The sequence below is a fragment of the Dromiciops gliroides genome, chromosome 4, assembly GCF_019393635.1.
Source record: "Dromiciops gliroides isolate mDroGli1 chromosome 4, mDroGli1.pri, whole genome shotgun sequence".
NCBI lineage: Eukaryota > Metazoa > Chordata > Mammalia > Microbiotheria > Microbiotheriidae > Dromiciops > Dromiciops gliroides.
The window spans coordinates 338,007,735-338,034,304 of record NC_057864.1 but is presented as its reverse complement, the minus strand read 5'-3'; the positions used below and the strand labels follow the sequence as shown (position 1 = coordinate 338,034,304).

Sequence of the window (26,570 nt, the reverse complement as noted above, 5' to 3'; positions counted from 1 at the left end):
ATTTTTTGGTTTATTTAGCATTTTATTTTCCCCCAATTACATGTAAAAACAATTTTAACATCCATTTTAAAAACGTTGTGTTCCAAAATCTCCCTTCCCATCATCCCTCCCCACTTTAAGAAGACATGCGATTCAATATAAGTTATACATGTGTAGTCATGCAAAACATTTCCATATTAGTCAGGTTGTGAAAGAAAGCAGACAAAAAAGAAAAACAAAGTAAAAAAAATTATGGGGGCAGCTAGGTGGCGCAGTGGATAAAGCACCAACCCTGGATTCAAGAGGACCTGAGTTCAAATCCGGCCTCAGAAACTTGACACTTAACTAGCAGTGTGACCCTTGGGCAAGTCACTTAAACACCCCCCCCCCCCAAAATTATGCTTCTGTCTGTATTCAGACACCATCAGTTCTTTCTCAAGCGATGGATAGCTTTTTTTTTGGTTGTTAACTCTTTTAGCTAAAAGCTTTAATTAACTCAAGTACTTCCATTGTTAAATCTGAGTGTAATATTTTATTTTATGAAATCTCAACTGTGAATTCTACCAGTGATAAAAATGTTTTTTCTTAGTTCATTGCTGTATGCATTTTAGGTTATGTAATATGGTGTATGTAGATCTAGTGCAGTCTCACTGACTTAGTACTAAATTTTTTTTCTTTTAGGGGGCAACAGTAGCAGAAATCAAGAAACAGTATCGTTTACTGTCACTTAAATATCATCCAGATAAAGGAGGAGATGAAGTTATGTTTATGAGGATAGCAAAGGCCTATGCTGCGTAAGTATCTTGTTCACATTCTCTAATATGTATTAAACATTTTAATATAGTGGTAAAAGTAATTTGCTTTTTACTTAAAATAGAAATAAAAGTGCTTTTCTGGTTGCTATCTTTTTTTTTTTTTTTAGTGAGGCAATTGGGGTTAAGTGACTTGCCCAGAGTCACACAGCTAGTAAGTGTTAAGTGTCTGAGGCCGGATTTGAACTCGGGTACCCCTGACTCCAAGGCCAGTGCTCTATCCACTGCGCCATCTAGCTGCCCCGCTATCTTTCTTATTAAATGTTGGGTTCTTATGTGGTTGAGATTGTCATCCGTGGCACTGGTTGGCAAACCATTCCAAAGGGCTAATTAAGTTTTGTTTTCAAGTAACTTTAATTTACATATTGACAAGTATTTTTGCCATATGAATTACTGAATGATGATGTAAGTAAATGACATGTTAAGCAAGCTTTTTTTGAAGTATTAGGTCCCTTTCTCTATTTTCTCATTTCTTTCCCTTCCCTCTCTTCTACCCTATGGGTTTAATGTCTTCTTTGAAACATGTCCTGGCTTATCTTTTCATCTATGTACATGTATTTGTGTGTGTGTGTGTGTGTGTGTGTGTGTGTGTGTGTAGATGGAGATATACATCCTCTTTGTTTTTCTTCTTTTAGAGGTTCCTTCTGATCCTGCTGTTGTCTTTTATCTTTAGTCTCATACTTTGTTGTCCTTACTATAACAGCTTACTCCTTTTCTACCTGCTGTTGTATGTATTTAGGGTTTTCTTTTAGATAGTCATCAGTTTTTCCTTAAAGAAAGCTTTCAAAACTTCTAATTTGTTTTTCCTGCATTGCCTACACTAGAATGGTTCAGTACAAGTGTTGTATATATGTTAATCTCTTCCATTGTTTTAAGTTGTATTTGTTGCCATATGGTTCCTGCAGATTTGTTAATGCACCAGTGAGATTTTTCCAGTTGGAGAAATTCTTAACTTTTTTTTTTGTCATGAACCCCTTTGTCAGTCTACTAAAGCCTCTGCATTCCTTCTCAGAATAATATTTTTAAATACATAAAATACCTAGAATTACATAAGGAAACCAATTATACTAAAATAGTTATCAGAATGTTTTTTAAAAGCTTACACACCAAGGTTAAGAATCTTTGCCTGTTATGATCTCTTTCTCTCATCTGTCCTTTGAAAAAGACTTCTTCAATAATCAGTTAGTAATGGTTGTGAGGATTAGTAAATGGTCTGTATACTATGATCTCCATTTTTTCTTCTCTTCCCAAATTTTTTCTGAAGACAAAGGAGTCTATTTCTTTGTCATTGAAGTGAGTTCAGTGATTGATAGTAACTGTAGAGATACTAAAGAATTGTCAGAAGCTCATCTTTCTTATTCCTATCCATATTTACTTTTCTGTTAAATAGTTATGGCCTGGAGAAAAGAATAGTTACATTTTGAGGAGAGTTTGATTCATGCATGTTATATCCTGGTAGTTCCTGCTCCAGGAAATAGGACCAGTGTTGCTGTAATGTATATGGTGTATGTGATACACACACACACACACACACACACACAGAGGGAGGGAGGGGGGGAGAGAGAGAGAGAGAGAGAGAGAGAGAGAGAGAGAGAGAGAGAGAGAGAGAGAGAGAGACTGACTGACTTGCAGATTCCCTGCTGGACTGTGAATGGCATAGCCCAGAAAATGGGATAATTGCCCTGTTTTCTTAGGGCTACCAGTGGTACCAAAGTCACTGTATCTTGAAACTTTAAATAATTAAACAAAATATTTTTAAATAACTAAAAAAATTCCTTTCCTTTCTCTGCAGTTTTCTCCTACTCCTAAAAATGGAATAAAATTTTCCCATGTCCTTACACTTTTCCTTCTCCCCTCCCCAATTATATACTTGAAACCCCAGATAATTTTTCCTGGGAAAAGGTTCATGGAGAAGTAATTTACTTGCAGACTAAAGTTAGAATCTGAAGTAATCGACAGGTCACAGTTGACAAACTTAGTCTAATTTTGTCTTTTGTACAAAAACAAGAAAATACTATTTTAATCTTTTTCTTATTGTTGCCACGGTAGCTTGGAGTCAGCTATAATGTTCAGCTGTGGTATAGAAAATATGACAGCTTTGTTTCCATTTTCTTCCAGCTTTTTTATAGTAAGTTTCAGACAGGTGTGGGACTGTCAAAATAAAGTCCTTTGATAATTTGTCAGGGTGTTTCAATATATAGTTCTTGTATATGACTAGAAAACTGCTATATACGTAGAGTCTGCTGTTAACCTTTACTCCTATAGCTTAGAGACATGGTAAAGATGTAAATAAAAGGTTAGGGTATGGGGTAGAGTTCTAAAACTTTTTTTTACATAAATGTGTAGGTTGATTTATATTCTTATATTTAAAAAACTTTGTAAATTATGATTTAAATAGTTTTGTAATTTTGGTTATTTTTCATTGTCATCAGTAAGATACTTTTTTTATTATTTTATTTTATTATAAATTTTATTATCAAAACCTTGCTTATTTTGTTTTTATTCACTGAATATAAAAGAATCATTTTGTTTCACTCAAATCCTTCAAATTGTCATATACACTTAGTCTCCTGTTCTAATAATAGCTCATTTATATAGTTCTTTAAGATTTATACAACCTTTTCTTTTTTCTTTTTTTTTGCGTGACAGCGGGGGTTAAGTGACTTGCCCAGGGTCACACAGCTAGTAAGTGTCAAGTGTCTGAGGCTGGGTTTGAACTCAGGTCCTCCTGAATCCGGGGCCAGTGCTTTATCCACTGTGTCACTTAGCGCCCCCCCCCCCCATTTCTTTTTTCAAATAAATTTTATTGACATCTTTGGAGAGTCCAAGGCTGGTAGATCCCTTGAATTTGAGAGTTTTCAGCTGCAGAAAGCTAAAGCTGAGTAGGCATCTTTACTAAGTCTGGCACCAATATGGTAAGCCTCCAGGAAGGAGGAGATGCTAAGGATGGATAACCTGCTTCAGGTTGGAAAAGGAGCAGGTCAGAGCTCCTATCCTGATTAGTTGTGGGGGTGGGGGTCAGGCCTCTGAGTGGCAGCTCTATTCTAGTCTGGGCAAGATGAGATTTAGTCTTCTGTCCTCCTGCCCTCATAGATGTAATCTCTCCATAGCTTTGAAAGGTATGTGATCTATGTTTAGCACAGTTCCTGGCACATAATATACACTTAATAAATGTTTATTGACTGCTCTTCTAATTTTTTTGTGGTATGATCTTTAATCTTCAGGTCACATATTCATTTTGAATTGTGTGAAATATGGAATAATGTAATTTAAGTAATTTAAGATGTAATAAATAAGACTAATTTCTGCCAGACTGATTTCCAGTTTCTCCAGCATTTCTTTTTATTTATTATAGTTTTAATAATGTTTTGTTTTTTTCCCTATTACACTTAAAAAAATTTTAACATTCATTTTTTAAAAAGAACAAAAGTAATGCAACCAAGATTAGAAAGAAAGCAGAAAACAGGGAAAATTTTGGGGAAATAATTTTTAGAGCAAATGTTTCTGATAAAGGCCCCATTTCTCAAATTTATAGAGAACTGAATCAAATTTGTAAGAATACAAATCATTCCACAATTGATAAAATGGTCAAAGGATATGAACAGGTAGTTTTCAGATGAAGACATTAAAGCTATCTAGTCATATAAAAATGCTCTTAGATTACTATTGATTAGAGAAATGCAAATTAAAACAACTCTGACATGCCACCTCACACCTATCAGATTGGCTAATATGACAGAAAAGGAAAATGATAAATGTTGGAGGGGAAGTGGGAAAACTGGGACACTAGTCCGTTGTTGGTGGAGTTGTGAATGGATCTAACTATTTTGGAGAGCAATTTGGAACTGTGCCCAAAGGGCTAAAGAATTGTGCATATCCTTTGGCCCAGCAATACCACTGCTGGGTCTGTATCCAAAAGAGATTAAAAAAGAAGTGGGGGGGAGGACCTATTTATAGAAAAATGTTTATAGCAGCTCTTTTTGTAGTGGCTAAGAATTGAAAATTGAGGGGTTCGCCCATCAATTGGGAAATGTCAGAACAAGCTGTGGTACATGATTGTGATGGAATATTATTGTGCTATAAGAAATGACAAGCAAGATGTTCTCTAAAAAACCTGGAAATACTTATATAAACTGATACAAAGTGAAATGATTAGAACCAAGAGAACATTGTAAAGAGTAACAGCAATATTGCAAGATGATCAACTGTGAATGACTTAGCTATTCTTAGCAATACAGTGATTCAAGACAACTCTGAACAACTTATGATGAAAAATGCTAACCATCCCCAGAGAAAGAACTGATGGAGTCTCAATACAGATAGAAGCATACTTAAACAATAACAAGAGGATACTGTCCAGGCTTTAAAAAAAAAATTTATTAAATCGTGTCTTTTTGGCAGTCCAATAATTTTTAAATGATTTCTCCTGGATCTATTTTCCAGGTCAGTTTTTCCATTGAGATATTTCATATTTTATTGTATTTTTTTCATTCTTTTGATTTTCTTTGATTGATTCTTTCTTGGGGTGGGGGGGTAGGGCAATGAGGGTTAAGTGACTTGCCCAGGGTCACACAGCTAGTAAGTGTCAAATATCTGAGGCCTTATTTCAACTCAGTTCCTCCTGAATCCAGGGCTGATGATCCACTGTGCCACCTAGATGCCCTCATTGATTGATTCTTGATGTCTCATGGAGTCATTAGCTTCCACTTGCCTAATTCTAATGTTTAAGGAATTATTTTCTTCAGTGAGCTTTTGCACCTCCTTTTTTTTGTTTGGCCAATTCTACTTTTTAAGGAGTTGTTTTCTTCAATGAATTGTTGTCCATCTTTTTTCATTTCTTGTACTTCTGTTAGCAAGCTCTTTACTCATTTTCCTGATTCTCTTGCATAATTCTCATTTCTTTTCCCAATTTTTCTTCTACCTCTCTTATTTGATTTTTGAAATTCTTTTTGAGCTCTTCCAGGAGTTCTTTTTGGTCCTGAGACCAAGTTATATTTCTATTTTTGCATGTAGACATATTGACATTGTTGTCCTCTTTGGAGTTTGTGTTTTTGTCTCTCCTTTCACCATAGTAGCCTTTTATGGTCAGGGCTTTTTTCCCCCTCCTTTTCCATCTTATTTTGTGACTTTTATAGTTGATCTCTACTCCTGGGGCACAGGGGGCATTGTCCCGAGTTTCTTTGGCCAGGAACCAGGGGCCTGGCCGTTGGCCTGCTGTGTTGGTGTCTTTACACTTGGCTGCTTGCATGCTGTACTGTCCTTTTACCCAAGTGAGAGAGGCCTTCTAAGTTTTCTTGTGCTAGAAGATTGTTTTACCCCATCTTTTTGTGAGTTCTGCCACTCCAGAATTCATTTTGAGGCGTTATTTAAAGGGTAATTTGGAAGAACTCAGCCAGGTTCCTGCTTTTTCTCTGCCATTTTGACTCTGCCTCTCCCAGTATTCCCCAGCATTTCTTATCAAAGAGGGAGTTCTATCATAAGTAATTTATGTTTTGGGGTAATTGAATTTCATTATTTCTGATTTTCCCTACATACTCTTTTCATGCAACAACCTTATGAGGTAGGGATGCAAGCATTCTAACAGTGTGACAGAGTTGAGTTTAAAACAAATGAATTATATTTAAATTCGGAGACCAGGAAAGGTATGTTAATAAGGTGTTGATGCCAATGTGCCACAGATGTTCCCATTTCAGTTACATTAGCATGAGGTCATTAGCATGAGGCTTTTAATGCTAATTTTAACACTGACAAATAGTTTTTTATGTTGATTTTTCTTGAGAATCAGAACCCTTCCTGTGAAATTGAAAGTAGTTTTCATTTAGGGGAGATTACTCTTCCCCTAACAATATACTCAAGTTTCTATATGATCTCTTCATCTCTTATAACTCATAATTGCCATCTTAAAAAAAAAACACAAAACTTCTGAAATTTCAATATATTCACCTATTATTTATTCTACACTAGATTGAAGTGTTCTGGATGAGTGAATTTTTCAGACACTGAAGCTTATCGCCTTAAGTCTTGAAACTTTATTTGAATAATTTTCCACAAAAAATTTCCAAAATATAAAGAATATATTGAATATATTCAGCTGATAATTTAACTTTTTCCAAATGGCTCGGGGTGAACATAAACAACAGAGTATAATGGAAAGAGCATTGGATCTGGAGTTAGAGAACTTGAGTCAAATCTTGGGCTCTACCATTCATGCTACACCTATGACCTTGGCAGATCCCAACTTCTCTGGGCCTTAGTTTCCTTACTTGTAAAATGAGTTGGATTAAATAGTCTCCAAGGCCCTTTCTAGCCCTAAATAAATTCTATGATCCTATTAATTACTGTCTTGTGCTATTATACAATACTCCCCTCAGGGATTATTGAGTTGGGTGTGGCTCTTTGTACCTACTCTGAATAGTTCAGATTTCACATTGTGTGTAAATCATGTACCCATTTTGACTTTATTTTAGTATACTGTGTGAGATGTTGGTCTAACTTAGTTTCTGCCATACAGTTTTCTAGTTTTCCCAGGAGTTTTTGTCAAATAATGAGTTTTTGTTCCAAAACTTTGGGTCTTTAAAAGCATTTTGTTTTTCTTCACAACCCTTTCCCCCTCTAGTTTTGGGGTGGTAGTGGTAGGAGAGAGGGAAATAGATTTTTGTTCATTGAAAAAATTTTTTAAAAGAAAACCTAATATGTCTTTAAAATTAAAATTTTAGGAAATGGAGATGATTAAATTTAGGCTTGAAAATCAGAGTTGACTGTTAATCTATACAGCATAGTCCACACAAAAGACATGTTTCATATGTAAAATGAAGAAATTGGACTGTTAAGTTCATTCCAGCTATATATCTTTATCTGTTGTCACTGTCATCACTCCTAGACTGTAAACTCCTTTATTCTAGGGATTGTTTTATATTTTCTGTGCCACATAATGCCTTACACAGAATAGGTATTGGATATTTGCTGATTGAATAGAATGGGAGACTATCAAAGTAGTGTAAGCAATGAGTATGTGGAAATACTATATGAGTTGGGATAAAGGACTATTATTTGTAGAATTACTTAATAGGAGGTTGTGGTTGTGGTTAGAGGTTTTAAAAATCACTCACACATTGCTTGGACTAGAAGTTATGACTGTAACATATCCTTCCAGCAGTACTGAGAGCCTGACCTAAGCAAATCCATTTGCCTAGCTCTTACTGTTATATGCATATCATGGTTATGAAACTATATGTACATTTTCTTAGCTGGTTTAGTTACTTCATTTCTTTTTTGAGTATTTGTGATCCCTTTTAAAATTCTATGTTTTGTTTAGGTTATAATAATTTTTTTTTTTGAAGTACCCAAGTTAAAGACCTGTGAACCAATTTGGAAAGCTAAGTTGGGATTCAGCAAGGAGAGTAGAACTACTGTGACCCTCTTTACCGATGTCAGGAAGCCATTCATTCTCATCAACATGATTATCACCCCTACTGGTATAGACTGTGCCTTATCCATGCATTCTCAACCTGAGTGATTTTTTTTGTTCATGTTTTTCTAGAAATCTTCCATTGAGGATTTGCTTAATATATTAGATAGAGGCTTATGGCTTCATGTCTTAGTATTTTGTTGTCAGCACTATATCCAATTGTTGTTCCTTACTTTTACTACATGATCCTTATATCTCCTTTTCTAATCATACATGTCCTTGTTGTATTTTGTGTTTAAGTAGTCACTGGCAATATGCTTTGTTTTATGTCCATGAAGTGGCTTTCTCCTTCCATTTTAAGTAATTCATAGTTTTAGGTTACATTTCCCCATGATTTGCAGCTTTAGCATCACTGAAAACACAGTAGGATTTAAAGGATAAGCATTGGGAAGGGAACAACTTCCTATTCTTTAAAATATGAACTATTTCGGTAGTTTGATTTTTGTTTGAATGTTAGAGGATTTGAACTAGGAGTCAGAAAACTTTGGTTCTGATCTTGGCTCTTCTATTTGTGACTTTGGAAAGGCTACACAACTTTTATGTACCGCAATTTTCTCATCTCCAGCATAAGAATCAATACCTGTTCTGTATACTTCTCAAGGTTGTTATAAAGATCATGCTAGGCAAAGTATGTGAAAATACTTCGAAAATTGTACTTCTTAGAAATGCAAGGTGGAATTATCTGTGATTATTTGTTAATGTTAGCATATTTTTCTGATTGTTGAATTTTTATTTTTTTAATGCTAGTTTAACTGATGAAGAATCTCGGAAAAATTGGGAAGAATATGGAAATCCAGATGGGCCACAAGGTAATGGATCTTTAAATTTCCAGTTTTATAGGGGTGGATATTGCAAAATTTATAACTGAATTACAAAGCTTATCTTTGCTTTTTTTTTAAAAGGTAAGAGAGTGAATATGAATATTTCAAAAGATTGAGTGAGGGGCAGCTAGGTGGCATAGTGGATAGAGCACCAGTTCTGGAGTCAGGAGGACCTGAGTTCAAATCTGGCCTCAGACACTTGACACTTCCTAGCTGTGTGACCCTGGGCAAGTAACTTAACCCCAATTGCCTCACCAAAAAAAAAAAAAAAAATAGATTGAGTGAAACATATATCTTTTGTGTAAAGTAAGTGTCATTTAAATACATTTTTTTCCCTTATCCAAGAAACTAGCTTGAAGAATCAGGCCCAGAAAATTTCTAAGAAAAATAAACAATCAAGAAATAAATATAATTGTTAAATCACTTCAAACTAACTTATAAAAGGTGGTTGAAAAGTCTTTTTTTTTCCATTTAAATTTTTATAAAAATTCAGGTCCAGAATTAGAAAAAAATATTCTTTTTCTTTGGTACAATCTCTAGTAGTTTTACTTTCTTTGTCTCACAAATAAAGCCTTGTATAAGAAGTTAAAATTTATTTTAGAAACTTGGATGTTTTTATCCTTTTAGCTACAAGTTTTGGAATTGCTTTGCCAGCTTGGATTGTGGATCAGAAAAACTCAATTTTGGTAAGTTTTTTCAAGAGCTTCAGAAATATGATAGTTGTGTATGGTATGAGACTGCCAGACACAAGTTTAGTGTATTGCCCTGTTGTTGGGACAACTAGATGGAGTAGTAGATAAAGTGCTGGGCCTAGAGTCAGGAAGACTCCTATCCCTGAGTTTAAATCTGACATCAGACACTAGCTGTGTGATCCTGGGCAAATCACTTAACCCTGTTTGTCTCAGTTTCCTTATCTATAAAATGAGCTGGAGAAGGAAATGACAAACCATTCAGTATTTTTGCCAAGAAAACCCCAAATGGAGTCCAAAAGAATCAGATACAACTGAAAAAAAGATTGAAAACAACAACCAGTTCTTGTTATGTTTTGTGTAACTATTAAGATGAGTGAGGGAATTGGTCCAGTTTTATTGCTGCTGAGGAGGGAGAGTGCACTATGGCAGCAAAAATTCTAAAAGTGCTTATAAAATCCCTATCTTGTGGGATTTAAATTACCCAAATTCGAAATATGTTCCATTGGCACTTTTAGGAGGAAATAAGGTGTTAGAATTAGTAGCAATGTCATTGCAACTCCAGAAAAACCCTTTGGGAATCTCTTTATTTCTTGATCAGATACAGGAAATGAAAAGCAGCATGGTTAAATGGCTAGCAGTGGTTTTGGAATAAGAGGACATGGTTTTGAATCCCATCTGTACTAATTAACTACCTCTTTGTAAAACCCTCTGCAAATCATTTAACCTTTTCAAAGTTAATTTTTTTTTTCATCTGTAAAATAAGGTACTTGTACTAGATGATCCATGAGGTCCTAAATCTTAATCATATGTATGACATTTTTATTTACTAGCCTGCTTTGATTCATATAAAATGGTTTAAAAATATTTTCATTTGAAAATATTTGTAATTATTAATTGAATACTATCTTGTTTTATGGCAGAGTGACATCTGTAAGAATCATTGTGATTGGCCACTGCAATCTTATTAATTTATTGTAGGAATGTTTGTCATGCTTTGCTATGAGTTGTGACAGGGCTTGCCAGGTAGAATCTATATACAGTTACTAGAAATAAGGGGAAGCAGTAGGTTAGGAATCTAGAATGATGCAAGACAAAGGTTTAGGGATCGCACAGTGACAGTAGGTTAGGAATCTAGCCAGACAAGACAAGGCACTTGAGAGGTCAAGGCCAGGAATCCAGGACCTTTTGGGTAGGAGTCAAATAACAACAATCAGGATACTATGAAGCATATCTGGTATTGAAAGGAACATTTCAGTAGCATATATAGGGGTTTCTTCTGTACTAAACAGATTAACAGTTGATGGTAGATCTTGACAATATTTCTTACTGTATGTCTCTTTTTTCCTAACCTTGTCTATAGAATATCATTTATGACTGATTTCTTCATGATATAGGTAACTCTTTTTCCCCCGTTTTCCTACCCTAGGTTTTGCTTGTGTATGGTTTGGCATTTATGGTTATCCTTCCAGTTGTAGTGGTAAGAATTTTAAATGGAAATTTATTATGTTTATTGCTAAAAACCAGGAATATTTGTAAGTTTCATTTATAATGTTATTAAATATTTGAGCCTAAAAGTTAGAAACCTTATTTTGTATATTTTTATCTAAAGTTAGTTTTCACTTGATTAATATCAAAGTTAACATCTTGAACACATTATTGTTTAAACTCTTGGTCCAGAATTTTATTTAGGTACTCATCTTAGGCTCTTGTCTTAATACAAATTCTAGCTGAAACATAAACATTGATGTATTAATTCATTGATAAATACGGAAGAGATTTGGGTTTAACTCATTCTAATGTGTACATCAACTAATTGTTATTGATCTGGTGTTTACACCAAATTTCAATTATCTGTTGGCTTAGAGACATTGGGGGAAGGGGAGGATGTTGGTTCTTAGAAAATCATAAAATTAACTTTTCTTAAACACACTTTTCATTTTGTAGTTTTTATTCCAGAAAAGAATTGTTGCTGTCAGTTTTGGTCTTTCATATTATTTTATTTATGTCTTAGGGCTCTTGGTGGTATAGATCAATACGCTATAGTGGAGACCAGATCTTAATACGTACAACTCAAATCTATACGTATTTTGTATATAAAACCCGAAACATGGATATGAAACGTGAGTAAAGGAAATGTTATGCTCTGTCATTAGTTTTGCACTTTAGGTTATATCCTTCTCTGTATTAATTCTTTAGCACAACCACAAAAATATTTCAAATTCACAACATTTCATATGTATGTTGTATTTCATTAATATATATCTTTGAAAAATTAAAAATGCTAAACAGATTTTTGGATTTGTTTTGGATTTATCTATAGTTATGTTCTTGATTCTCACATCATTTTCTTTGAACATTGGATAGGCTTATAATTTCCCAGGATATCAGGTACATGTAACAGATACAAATGGATCTCAAATTCTTGAGGAATGAATGATTAGATTTCTCTCTTCTTATATACTATCTTGGCTTGTGTTAACCATAAGTTTTTTTTTACTTTTTTTGAAGGTAATTACAGTCTTATAATAGGATTTAAGGGGTTTTTGACAGTATCATTTTTGTTTTGTTTTGTTTGTTTCCAGGAGCTTGACATTTCCAGGGCATTGACATTTTATTATTGTATTAAACATTTCATTATCATGTGTTTTAGTAACTTCAAAATCAGTGGTGCTAAAGAGCTGCTAAAAGGGGCTTTCCTCTTCATTGAGAACGTCCAGTGAACCCATGGTGCCATGTTACCTTAGTTGATATGAGTTAAAATTTTGGATCTATTTGGCTTTTGCCTCTGGGAACCTTTTTTTTTTTTTTTGGGCAGTGAGTAAAGAGATGTTTGCATCCTATTTTTAGTTTATGGACACTTGGGCACAACTTTTTTGAATAGGATTTTTTTTGTTATAAAAATATTATTTTCATTACATGTAAAGATAGTTTTCAGAATTTGTTTTCATAAGATTTTTCCAAATTTTTCTCCCTACCTCCCTTCCCTCCCCCCTCCCCAAGACAGAAAGCAGTCTGATATAGGTTATATATGTACAATCACATTAAACATATTTCTGCCTTAGTCATATTGTGAAAGAAGAATCAGAACACAAGAGAAAAACCTCAAAAAAGGAAAAAAAAACAGCCAAAAAGTAGAAATAGTATGGTTCAATCTGCATTCAGACCCCACAGTTCTTTTTCTGGATGTGGAGACCATTTTCCATCATGAGTCCTTTGGAATTATCTCAGATCATTTTATTGCTGAGAAAAGCTGAGTCTATCACAGCTGATCATCACACAGTGTTGCTGTTACTGTGTACAATGTTCTCCTGGTTCTGCTCACTTTACTCAGCATCAGTCCACTTAAGTCTTTCCAGGTTTTTCTGAAATCTGCCTGCTCATCATTTCTTACAGCACAATAGTATTCCATACATTCATTTACCACAACTTGTTCAGCCATTCCCCAATTAATGGGAATTCCCTCGATTTCTAATTCTTTGCCACCACAAAGAGAGCTGCTATAAATATTTTTGTACATGTGGGTCCTTTTTCCTTTTCTGTGATCTCTTTGGGAATACAGACCTAGTAGTGGTATTACTGGGTCAAAGGGGAATTTGTTTATTTTTAACAGATCCTCTTACTTTTAGAATTTGAAGTTTGTGGTGTATGTTTCTGCTGAGTTGTATATTAATTTTAAGAGTGAAGCATATTTCTTCCTCAAAATAATAGACTAGGAATACATAGTAAAAAGTGAAAATTTGTTTCTGCCATTGTTGAGGTTTCAGTAACTATATCATGATATATGGTACAAAGTGGTATTTGCTACTTTAGTGTTAATGAAGTTGTCTAGGGGAATTTAGTAGATATGCAGATTGATTTCTTTTTTAAATTTTTATTGTTTTGGCAGGTCTCATAATGGTTTTAGCTGGAGCTTCTGAATTTGATCCTCAGTATAATAAAGATGCCACAAGCAGACCAGCTGATAATATTCAAATACCCCAGGTTAGGTCATTTCCAAAAGTGCTTTGCTTTATGTTTGGATACTAAATCCACTGCTACTACATGTACGTGTGTGTGTGCATGTGTATATATATTAAGTATTTTTCTCATTTATCTAGCTAATCAGAGAAATTGGCAGTATTAATTTAAAGAAGAACGAGCCTCCTCTTACCTGCCCGTACAGCTTGAAGGCCAGAGTTCTTTTACTATCTCATCTTGCTAGGATGAAAATTCCTGAAACACTTGAAGAAGGTAATTATGATTCCAACATCTAAAATGCTTTAATGGAACCAAAGCATCAGATTTAATTAGGCCTCATGCTATAGTGTTTATATAACTATTCATTTCTGCTCAATCAAATAATTGCTCAAGGACTCTTTAAAGAAGGAATCTATATGCTATTTAATTATTTTACAAATAGCCTAATATGTCATATATTTTGAGGTCTTAAAATTTAGTGTTTTGTTTCAAGGTGAAAATTCTAATTTTGGGAAGGTTACTTTTGAGTTATGCATAGCCTTTTCTTAAAAGAACATGAAAAAGCTCTCCTTCCCCTTCAGAGCCTCAAGATAATGGCCCTCTTTTCTACAAAAACAATCTTATAGCTTGAATATGGGAGGTTAGTGGTTGAGGTAGGATAGAGGATCATATGGATGCTTCCAGGGATATTATTATGATCTAGTCATAAAAATTAGAAACATTTCCCTGATCTTTGATGGTTTTATAGCTACTTTTTTTTTTTGGTGAGGCAATTGGGGTTAAGTGACTTGCCCAGGGTCACACAGCTAGTAAGTGTTAAGTGTCTGAGGCCACATTTGAACTCAGGTCCTCCTGACTCCAAGGCGGGTGCTCTATCCACTGTACCACCTAGCTGCCCCTATAGCTGCTTTTTATAGTTTTAGACCTAGAACCAGTACTGAAGCTGCATTGTGTAGTTTCCATCAAACCCATCATAGGTCCAAAACACTTTAAAAGAAAACCATGGACTGGAGAGTCTTTTGAAGCATCAGAGATTTGGGGAAAGTTATTTCTTTTCAATATCTTTTTAAACTGAAATTTTACAAAAAATAAAGTATTTACAAAACTTTTATTTACAAAAGAAGTCTTAACAGGTGTTTCTGAAAACTAGGCAGTTAAATACTGATTAATTGATGAATTGTCATGGCTATTCCTATTACTGATTTAAGTCAGGAATAAGCTCCATTTTACCTTGGCTGCTGAGATCTTTATTGAGATCTTTATATGTCTTCTCATCAATTTTCAATGTTGACTTGTGTCCATCTTTCTTTTAAAATCATTTTTGTGTAGTTTAAAAATATGATGGATTCAGGAATCATATTTTCTGTATTTGGTACAGTAAGGGTGGATTTATTCTTAGTTTTTTTGCCTGTTAGTAATTGTAGTTAACATGGAAATTTCACCAAATGGTGGTAATTACTCCGACTTCTGAATTAAAGCAGGATTAAATCTGTTGGAGAAAAAAAGCAGAGAAATAAATTTCTAAGTTTTAGATTTATGTTAAAAGTTCTTTTTAATTTTGGGTTTGAGGGATCATAGGATTGCCTGACTCTTCATAATGATGAGGTTTAGGATGACTTTTTAAGGTAGTCAGTCTTATAAAATTGTAATCAAAGCAAATTTCTAAGTTTTTCTTGCATGTGTAAGTGAGTTTGTATAGTTCTTGTTATTGCAATTGATAAAGATGATCTAGTCATAAAAACTAGAAAAATTTCCTTGAGATCTTTGATTATTTTGTAGATCAGCAATTTATCCTGAAAAAGTGCCCTGCCTTACTACAAGAAATGGTTAATGTAATCTGCCAACTAATAATAATGGCTCGGAGCCGTGAAGGTGAGGAATTTTATTTCTTTTTTCTTTTTACTTTTTTGTTTTTGTTTTACGTATAGACATACTTATGACAGAAGGATAAGAATTAGTTACCTCACATATAATACCAAATAGTTTTTAAAAAATGAAAAATAGGACATATAAGTATAAGGTTATGTTGTATCATTTCCAGACTGAATTCTCTTAGCTATAATTTTTTTCAGGTCTTTATACTGTTTTGTCCTTTATCTCAGCTGATAAATATAAGCTGATAAAATCTCAATATTTGTTATTATTTTAAAAGTTTTATTGATGACTACAGTATAAAAACAAAATACATTTTCCTTTAACACTTCTTCCTCTTGTAACAAAGCAAAACGAATAGGAAAAGGAAGCATGTTTGACAGGATACACTACATTTCTTATCCATAGTTCCTCACTTTTCTGATGAGAGGAGGGAGATATTCCATAATAACGTCTAAATAATAGTAATAATTATAACAATAACAACAATAATCCAAATTGGTCATCATAAATTAATAAGCATTTTGCTGCCTTTCAGTGAAATTTTAGTTTATGTTATAGTAATATCTGTCTGTTTTCCTCACATTTCTTGGAATTCCTTATATTTGTTTCTTATGGCACAATAATACATTCATGATAGTCATATACTATGGTTTGTTTAGCCACTTCAGAGTTAGTAGACATTCATGTTATTTTCAGGCTGTTAGCCAACTAGTACTTATTAAAAGGTTATTCTATGCCAGGTACTACATTCAGCACTGGTGGTTCAAAGAAAGTCAAAACCCCCACTGTTGCCCTCAAGGAACTCATATTACAATGGGAGAAGCATGTAAATATGTACATACAAAAGGTAAATAACTGTATGTACAGCATGTATACTGTGAAAGACCTAAAGAAAGTGGGATTTGAGCTGATTAGAGGGGTAAGGAAGGACAGCATTACAGGAATGGGGACAACCAGTGGGAAGGCATGGAGTGTCATGTGTAAGGAACATCAACAATCCAGTGCAACTGGAGAGAAACAGAGTTTAAGAAGACTAGAAAAGTAGGAAAGGGCCATGTTTTGAAGAACTTTACATGCCAAATAGAAGACTATATTTGCCACTAGAAGTAATAAGGAGCTTCTATAGTTACTGAGTTAGGAGGGTGACATGGTCAGAACTGTTTTGGGAAAATCACTTTGCAGCCAGTTAGAAAAAGGATTGGGTGAGTTGAGACAGGGAGATGAGTTAGAAGGCTTTTGGGCCTGCACTGGCTGGTGGTTATGTGAGTAGAAAGAAATGAATTGTATATAAGAAATGTGGGAGGTACAAGTAATAATATTTGACAGCATATTGACTGTATGCGGAGCATGAGAACAAGGAGTCTGAAATGACACTGAAGTTGGGAATGTGAGTAACTAAGAATGATGCCCTCAAAAGTACTAGGAAAGCTGGACTGGGAGCAGCATAGGAAGGATTGGAGGAAGGGATTATCGATACTTATAGGATAGCTGGTTCTAGATGTCTAAAAGACAGGGATGCAGGTGGGACTGGAGCTCTAGAGATTAGGGCTAGATATCCATCTGGGTATCATATACATAGAAGTGGTAAATGAACATTTCCCAAAGAAAGCATTTCATTTCCTAGGGTTTTATTTCTTTGTTAATGCTAGGTTTTATTTGCAACAGTTTTAATTCTTTTACCCTATCTCTTTTCTTTCCCTTTGAATCTTTTCGTGTTGGGTAATTCTCTATTGTAAAAATGAAGTTAGAATCATTCTTTGTTGCTTTTTTAACTCTGGTACTTACTGGTTATGGAGAGCACTGGTACTAATAAAGTCTCACATTCTCTGAAGAGGATGTGAGGATATAATAGTGGGAAGAAAGGATTCCAGAAACTAAAATTGTGAGACCATGATTAATTTTTAAAAACATTCATCTTCTTAGTGAAATTGACTATATGTTTGGCTTATCTACTTAATGGAATAGTTTTCTTTCAAAGGCATTGATTGATTTCATTATTTAACATTATTCAGCTTTATAAGATTTGAATATGTTGAGATGATGAAATTCTAAGAAGAGAAGAAAGGCATACCCAAGTTTAAGATAAAATTTACCTTTAGCTGCTCATTAGATGAATTTATATTCTTCTATCTACATTATAGAGTCGTTTGCAAAACATAGGAAAGAATAACAAAGATACCTAAATTTTTACCATGCGGTCAAACTTGCTCTTGCTACTGACAAGGGGTATGTTAGATTATGGCTGTCAACAGAAGTGGCTATCAAACTACTAGTGGTTATGGCAGGGTGTTCTTTGAACCTTTAAAAACAATTAATTTTTTTACAGTACCCTTCCCTGTTTATTTCTTAGAAGGTATACTTTTTCGTGTTTGAGGTTTACAGAATTGAAAATAATGTTATTCCTTTCAGTGTACAAATGTCTAAATGAATTCTTCTATTTTACTTTGTGTTGGTTATATTAGTGTATTGTAAAGCATGTAAAAAGTGCAACCTTGTTTTTTTTAATTCTCTCTAAGAAAGGGAGTTTCGTGCTCCAACTTTGGGATCTCTGGAGAATTGCATGAAGCTTTCACAGATGTCTGTTCAAGGCCTTCAGCAGTTTAAATCTCCCCTTCTTCAGCTCCCTCATATTGAAGAGGACAATCTTAGACGGGTTTCTAATCATAAAAAGGTATATAGTTGAGTAGGTGCATGTTTGTGTTAATCTTGGTTTCATTGAATACTCTTAAGAGAATAGCTCTTGGGGGCAGCTAGGTGGCACAGTGGATAAAGCACTGGCCCTGGATTCAGGAGGACCTGAGTTCAAATCCGGCCTCAGGCGTTTGACACTTACTAGCTGTGTGACCCTGGGCAAATCACTTAACCCTCATTGCCCCACCAAAAAAAAAATAAACAAAAGAATAGCTCTTGTTTCTAATATGAACTAGATAGAGACCACTGTGTTTTTGTAGTGGTGATAGATAGTACCAATATAATTGTATAGTAACTTTTTTTAAAAAAATGAAACAGTCTCTAGAAAATGCTTTTTGTTGTCAGGTTATTATATGGCAATATGTAATAATCAAACTGGTTGTTGCATTTTAATATTTGGTTAATTTTTTCTTTCCAATGTTTCAGTGTATGCTTTCAAACAACTTAGCTGTGTTTGAGAAAAAGGTCAAATAAAATGTTGAATTTGATCTTTTAAAGTTCTAAATAAAAAATACTTTGAAAAGCATAAAATAAGCTTAATGTTTTTTCAAGTCATTGAAGATTTAAGTAAAATGCTCATTTCCCTCCCCATTAATGCTTAATAGGCTTATTTACCTTATTTTTCTTTACTTTTTTTTAAAGTTTAAAATCAAAACTATCCAGGATTTGGTGAGTTTAAAAGAATCTGATCGCCGCAACTTACTGCACTTCCTAGAAGATGAGAAATATGAAGAAGTTATGGCTGTCCTTGGTAGTTTTCCATTTGTGACAATGGACATAAAATCACAGGGTAAGCGACAGTGTTTTGTCACTGAAAACTATTGCCCCTTTTGAAATGTTACTGCTTAGTTGGTTGCTTATGATATAAAAAAATACAACTTTCCCCATTCTAACATTACTTGTAACCCACATGTCAGACTCACCAGGAAAATTTAATTTATTTAAAAAAATAAATAATGCACATATTTTTAAACTCTGTGTTGCACCTCTCTCCTCCTACAGCAGTTCAGTGACACTACCATCCTTGCTGTTCCTCACAACATTCCCCCTCCTCACTGGGCATTTTCACTAGCTACCCCCTCATGCTAGGAATGCTCTGTCTCCTTAGACCTGCCTCCTGATATCCTTCAAGTCCAAGCTAAAATCATCCATTTTATAGGAAGTCTTTCCTGATCTCCCTTCATTCTAATGACTTCTTTCTATTGGGTATTTCTAATTTATCCTTCATGTAGCTTGTTGATACATAGTGGTTTGAATATTATTTTCCCCATTAGAACATGAGCTCCTTGATAGCAGGGACTCTGCTTTTGTATCCCCAGTGCTTAGCACAGTGCCTGGTACATAAACACTTCATACATTTTTTTTGACTGACTCTATAGTGCTATTTTAATATGATAATATGGATAAGACTTAGGTTTGTCAGAACATTCTGTTTTATGGGAACAGTTTGCAAAAAACCCCAAACTAAAACTTTTTCACCCAAAAAAGCAGAAATGATCTCTTATACAATTGCTACACATGCATAAAGAAAACAATCAGTCCAGAATGTCAGGAAGGTCCAATATATAACTAAGTGAATTGATTTGTATGAATTGATTTGGAGCAGGTCAACCTGTAATGTCATCTGTCAAGGAGGACTCAAATGGTGGTAGGAACTTGGTAAAGTCTTCTTTAGGGTAACATCTCTCTGAAGGCTTCAGGCAGATGCCACCAGATGCCACCTCTATCCTATGGCCTCTGTTGTCAACCCAGTGATCCAACTTGGACCTTTGCTCATCTTTCTGTTATGTTTCAGCTGGAATATTCACCTCTACCTCCATGTGGCTCTCATGTCAGGGTGGAAATGGATAACATAGCACTAAGATCCTTTTCTTAACTTGCCAAAGAATGATATAGATGTATGTAGTAATAGACGGTTCTTTCTCAAAGTCTGGAAATCCTACTTTTGTTGCTCCAAATTATATATCTTTTATTGTGGGTTTTGGGGGCGGGGGCGGGGCATGAGGGTTGAGTGACTTGCCCAGGGTCACTTAAGCTAGTAAGTGTCAAGTGTCTGAGACCAGATTTGAACTCAGGTCTTCCTGAATCCAGGACTGGTGCTTTATCCACTGCACCACCTAACTGCCCCCAAATTATATATCTTTTAAAGAAAGATAGTTTTCATTTGGTGAATTAAGACATAAGCATTCTACATTGTTCTTTATTTTTGTATTTACTCTCATCTTTGTTTCTTAGGCTCAGTTTTGAGGAAGAAGTAAGATTATTTTCCTCAATATCCTTTATGGACTACCATTGTCAATATTAAGTGTAATGTATAGAAGGTAACATTGTAGAGCTGGAGGAGGCAGCCTTTTTTTTTTTATCTTTGGTACCTCAAGTTACCTTACTATCTTTTTTTTTTTTTTTTTTTGGTGAGGCAGTTGGGGTTAAGCGACTTGCCCAGGGTCACACAGCTAGTAAGTGTGTAAAGTGTCTGAGGTCGGATTTGAACTCAGGTACTCCTGAATCCAGGGCTGCTGCTCTATCCACTGTGCCACCTAGCCGCCCCATCTTACTATCATGTACTCTAAACTCCAACCAGATTGGACTACTTATTTTTCCACAAATATATTTTGTGCTTTCTTGCCTCATGCCATTCCCTACCTCTAGACTTTTTTATCCTCCTCTTCACCTCCATTTGAATTCCTGCTGAACCTTCAATGCAAGCTCAAGTGCTTTCATCTTTTTTTTTTTTTTTTTTTGGTGAGGCAACTGGGGTTACGTGACTTGCCCAGGGTCACACAGCTAGTAAGTGTCAAGTGTCTGAGGTTGGATTTGAACTCGGGTCCTCCTGAATCCAGGTCTAGTGCTCTATCCACTGTGCCACCTAATTGCTCCAAGTGCTCTCATCTTTATGAAGGTTTCTGTGATCTTTTAATCTGTACATATATGCATCTAGAGCAGGGGGACAGAGGACTAAATAATTTGACTTGGGGTATATGCTCTCATTGAGATTGCTTAATAAATATTAAATGTTAGAGGGGTGTTGATAATAGTTAGGTGGATCTATAGTTAGTTGAATGATGGAACCCTAAGGGTAGTAATTAATGGAATGAATTCAACTTAAAAGATTCATATAGTTGAATGTGAAAGAGAATATTGGTGAGGGATGTAGGGGTTAGAATGTGGAAAACCTTTGATGTCAGTGTTTTATTTTGTAAGCAGTGGAGAGCCACTGAAATTTTTTGAAAAAGAGGGACTAAAGTATGTGACATAGTGTTTTAGGGACATTAATCTAGCAAAAGAGTATAGGATATATTCAAGGGGTGAAAGGCTAAAGAGACAGAGGCAGTGAACCAATCATAGCATGATATAATAACTCATTGGAGATACTGGGAAAGGAAGAGGTGAAATCAAGAACAATTTTCAACTTTCAAGTGAAGGCTATTGAAACAAGAAAAATAGAGAAACTAAGAGGTATTTGAGTTTTAAATAAAGGCCGAATATCCATGTAGACTAGGGGTCCCCCAAAACCTGTTTTTATATGTCTTGTGAGCTAAGACTGGTTTTTACACTTTTAAGTACAATAAAACTTTATTTAAAAATGTAAAAATCATTAGTAGTTCTGTAGTTTGCTGACCCCTGGGTTAGATAATCATTAATGACTGAAGTTTGGAAGAGAAGTCAAGGTTAGCATTGTAGTATTATAGGTGATAATTTAAGATGATTTATAGATGAAATTGTTGAAAGAGGGAGTGTAAAGAGTGAATAGAGCTGAGGACTTGAACCATTGCTTATGCCCACATTTTTTTTTAAGTTAAAAAATGCTTTCTTTGATCTATATTCAGACTGCCATCAGTTTTTTCTCTGAAGGTGAATAACATTTTTAATCATAAGGCATTCCAAATTGTCTTGGATCATTATATGGCTAAGAATAGCTAAGTCATTCACAGATGTCTATTGTACTTTATAGAAGTTCATATAAGCCTTTCCAGGTCGTTCCCCCCCCCCCCCAATATCCTGCTTGTCATTTCTTAATACACTATTATTCCATCACAATCACATACCACAACTTATTTAGTCATTCCCCAATTGATGGGTATCCCCATAATTTCCAATTCTTCATCACTACAAAAAGAGCTATTTTAAATATTTTTATACATATAAGTCCTTTTCCTTTCCTTTTTTATCTCTGGGATACAGATCTAGTAGTGGTATTCCTGTTGACTATGTCTTTTTAAAACTTTTTTTTTTAACAGTGACTTAGAAGTTAGCATTAATGGCAAGTTTATCAAGTTTGCTGATGATACAAATCTTATAGGAATATGTATTACACTGAATAAGAGTCAGGGGTCAAAAAATTAGCCTAAGCAGGAACATTAAGACACATCTAAGAAGATAAAATTTAATAGTGAAAAAATATAAGGTGTTAAACTTAGGTTAAAATTAATTTCATAATTGTGCCCACATATTTGGAGGAGAAGAAATAGAAGAGGTTATAGAACCAGGGCACTACAGTGTCACAGAAGACAAAGTAGGTTTGCCATGATTCTACTCGATCAATTTAATTCCTAAGAGAATACAATAATGTCAGGTTAATTAAAAAAATTTGTATTATGTTCAAACTATTATAAAGTTATAATTTCATGTTAATTAATGTTTAAAATGCAGTTTATTTGGTGAGCACCAAAATATTAAATTTATAGGACTTTTGCTCTAAGTTGTTTTGGTGAAATTTTATTGCATAGGTTGACTTAGGACCAAGAACCTTATGATTTTCATTTTTAACACTTTATTCCTTTTTTCTTACAGTGTTGGATGATGAAGATAGCAATAATATCACAGTAGGATCCCTTGTCACAGTATTGGTCAAATTGACAAGGCAGACAATGGCAGTGAGTAATTTTTTGTTTGCTTTGCTTAAGGAGTCAAAAATTTTGGAATGTATACTTTTTTGGTTAGATTTATGTTAGTGGTGCTTTTACCTTAAAATCTCTGATTTCATTGGCATGGATCCTTTTTTCACTGATGCAAATTGTAGCACTTTGCCCTTTCTTCCCCTTTTAGCCCCAACCTTAATAGAGAATTTCATGAGTTTCTGTGGCCATATATCACTTGATGACCAACCTAATGGCAGACTTAGAGCTGTACCTTGGCCCTTACTCAAACCTTTCCAGCTTGGGAGGATATGCCCCCATTTGTGCTCCACTAGTGTATACCTTTAAAAAACCCCCAAGTTTTACCTTCACCAAGGTATTAGATTTAGTCTTTAGGGGTTGTAATTGACTTTAACTAGATGGACTTTTATTTCTATTTATTTACTTACTTTATTTGTTTGTTTATTTTTTTGGTGAGGCAATTGGGATTAGGTGACTTGCCCAGGGTCACACAGCTAGTAAGTGTCAAGTGTCTGAGACTGGATTTGAACTCAGGTCCTTCTGAATCTAGGGCTGGTGCTCTATCCACTGGGACACTTAACTGCTGCCCCCAGGTGGACTTTTAAATGAAGATTTTTCCAGGTGTCAAAACTGTTAGTTTTCCTTTGGAATGGTATATTAATTGTATCCATTTTGCTGGTTGCTCTGCAGATTTCATTTAGTTTTCAAAGATGTTTGCACCAAAATTTTTGCGGGGAGTAACTTAGTTTTTTGATTTCTGGTGATTTGCTAAATAATTTGAGAGGGGTCAGCCAGCTCAGGTTGAAAAATAGATCAAGTCAAAGTTCTCTTGTCAATCAGCAGTAGGATCAAGCCTGTGTGTAGCTGTTGTATTTCCAGTTTGGGTGAGATGGGGAGATCTAGTCTCAAAAGCAATGACAAAAATAAGTAACTTCCTTGATCAAGTCAAATCAATAAACTTTAAGTGACTACTATGTGCTGGTTAATGTGCTAAGTGCTGGATAAGCATTATATTGAGAATACCGGCTATCCTTAAATATTTATAAAATGTTATACTTGCTTACATTTTTATCAACAGTTACTACCATTAGCACAAGTTAGAAAATCATATTAATTTTCTTCATCCAATTAAGAAAGTTGCTGTATACAAGAAGGCAGATAGGCAGCTTTAATTGCCTGTCTTTTAGTCCAATCCAACATAAAATTAGAGAATGCCTGTTTAGTTATAAGAGTTTGCTGTTGAACAATCTAGAATTTAGTCATACTTTGCCTTAGTACTCCTGAAACAATAGTGTGAAAAAAATGTTCCTTTCTTACTACAGAATTCCAGAGGTAGTCATAGCTACTTGTGGAGTTACCAGCACACAGTAAGTGATAGTATTTTCCAGGAGAGCAGTACCTAAATATGTGCCTTTATTATTTATTCCTGTTCTGCATTGCCATGCTGACTCCTATGACCTCCTTCTTCTTTTTTTTTTCCTACCATCACAGCAAGCCCCATAATATGGAAATAAAGAGTGGCCCTAAAGCCTGTAATGTGGCTTGCTGGTAGCCTCTGGTGGTTTCTACCTATTGACACCTGTTTTTTAAAGCTTAGTTACCCTAAGGGTCTAGCTTAACCTGTGGATGAGGGCATAGAACTTTTCTTCCCCCTCTTCCCTGGAGTTTTGCTGTTAACTATTTGTATATTCTTTCCTCCTAAAGCAGTTCCAATGAGAGTGAAGGTCAAGTGTTTCCTCCCTTCTCCCTGCCCTTCCTTGATTGTATAAATTCTTCCTTGTGCACTCCATTTATGTAAGATTGTTTCCCCCCTTCTCTGCCCCACCCCCCCCATCCTTCTTTCTCACTCTTCCACTCTCCTTTTGAGATCACATCCATGCCCTTTTGGCTAAGTAAACTCCCTCCAACAGCTGTAGTAATGAGAGGTTACATGTATCATCTTCCCATAGGGGAATGTAAATAACTTAACCTTGTTTAGTTCCTTATAATTTCCATTTCCCCCCTGTAGGATTATACTCAGTTTTGCTAGGTAGCTTATTCTTGGCTGTAATCCTAGCTTCTTTTGCTTTCTGGAATATCATATTCCCAGCTCTGATCTTTTTTATTTATTTATTTTTATTTTTATTTTTATTTTTATTTTTATTTTTATTTTTTAGCAGGGCAATGAGGGTTAAGTGACTTGCCCAGGGTCACACAGCTAGTAAGTGTCTGAGGCCGGATTTGAACTCAGGTACTCCTGAATCCAGGGCCGGTGCTTTATCCACTGTGCCACCTAGCTGCCCCCCTGATCTTTTAGTGTAGAAGCTACAAAACCCTGTGTGATCCTGACTGTAGCTCCATGGTATTTGAATTAGTTCTTTCTGGTTGCTTGCAGTATTTTTTCTTTTGACCTTGGGAGCCCTGGAATTTGGCTACAATATTCCTAGGAGTTTTCATTTTGAGATTTCTTTCAGGAAGTGACTGGTGGATTCTTTCAGTTTCTACTTTGCCTTCTGGTTCTAAGATATCTAGGAAGTTTTTCTTTATAATTTCTAGAAATATGATGTCTAGGCTCATTTTTTGGTCATGGCTTTCAGATAGTCCAGTAATGCTTTTTTTTTTTTAAACAAAGGCTTTATTTTCTTCTCATGAGAAGGAGGCACCCTAGTGTGCAGCTAGTGGGTGCCAGTCCAGTAATTCTTAAGTGATCTCACTTTGATCTGTTTTCCATCTGTTTTTCTGATGAGATATTTTAAATTTTCTTAATAGTTTTCAAAAGCCTTTTGACTTTGTTTCTTGATATCTCATGGAGTAAGTGTCCTCTTGTCCACTTTTTCAGGAATTTTAAAGGAATTATTTTCTTCAGTAAAGTTTTATCCTTTTAACAACTGATTTTTAATGAGTTATTTTTATCAATATTTTTGGTTCCTCTTTTTGAAGTTACTAATTGATTTTGAAAAAATAATATTTTATTTTTATTTAACTTTTTTTTGGGGGGGTGAGGGTTAAGTGACTTGCCCAAGGTCACACAGCTAGTAAATGACAAGTGTCTGAGGCCGGATTTGAACTCCGGTCCTCCTGAATCCAAGGCCAGTGCTTTATCCACTGTGCCACCTAGCTGCCCCATGCCCCCATTTAACTTTTTTTAAAAAAATGTTTTGAGTTCCAAATTCTATCCTTCTTTCCCTCTGCTACTCTCTCTCTGAAATGGTAAGCAATATGATATGTTATACATGTGTAGCCATGTAAAACATTTCTCTTAGTCATTTTGTACAAGAAGACATGAATAAAAAAAGAAGAAAGAAAGTGAAAAATAGCATGCTTCAATCTGTATTCAGACACATCAGTTCTTTCTCTGGAGGTGGATAGCATTTTTCATCATGAGTCCTTTGGGATTGTCTTGGATTATTGTATTACTG

General features: G+C 34.9%; 1 protein-coding gene across 1 annotated transcript in view; it reads left to right on the top strand.

Moving 5' to 3' along the window:
• Positions 1-26,570, top strand: part of SEC63 (SEC63 homolog, protein translocation regulator) — an 81,299-nt gene that overhangs the window by 29,741 nt on the left and 24,988 nt on the right. The window contains 11 exon segments of the mRNA XM_044001939.1: positions 661-773; positions 9,007-9,068; positions 9,708-9,766; positions 11,199-11,249; positions 11,784-11,892; positions 13,659-13,753; positions 13,870-14,002; positions 15,509-15,601; positions 18,121-18,275; positions 18,938-19,085; positions 23,087-23,169. Coding sequence (XP_043857874.1) covers positions 661-773; positions 9,007-9,068; positions 9,708-9,766; positions 11,199-11,249; positions 11,784-11,892; positions 13,659-13,753; positions 13,870-14,002; positions 15,509-15,601; positions 18,121-18,275; positions 18,938-19,085; positions 23,087-23,169 — 1,101 coding nt within the window.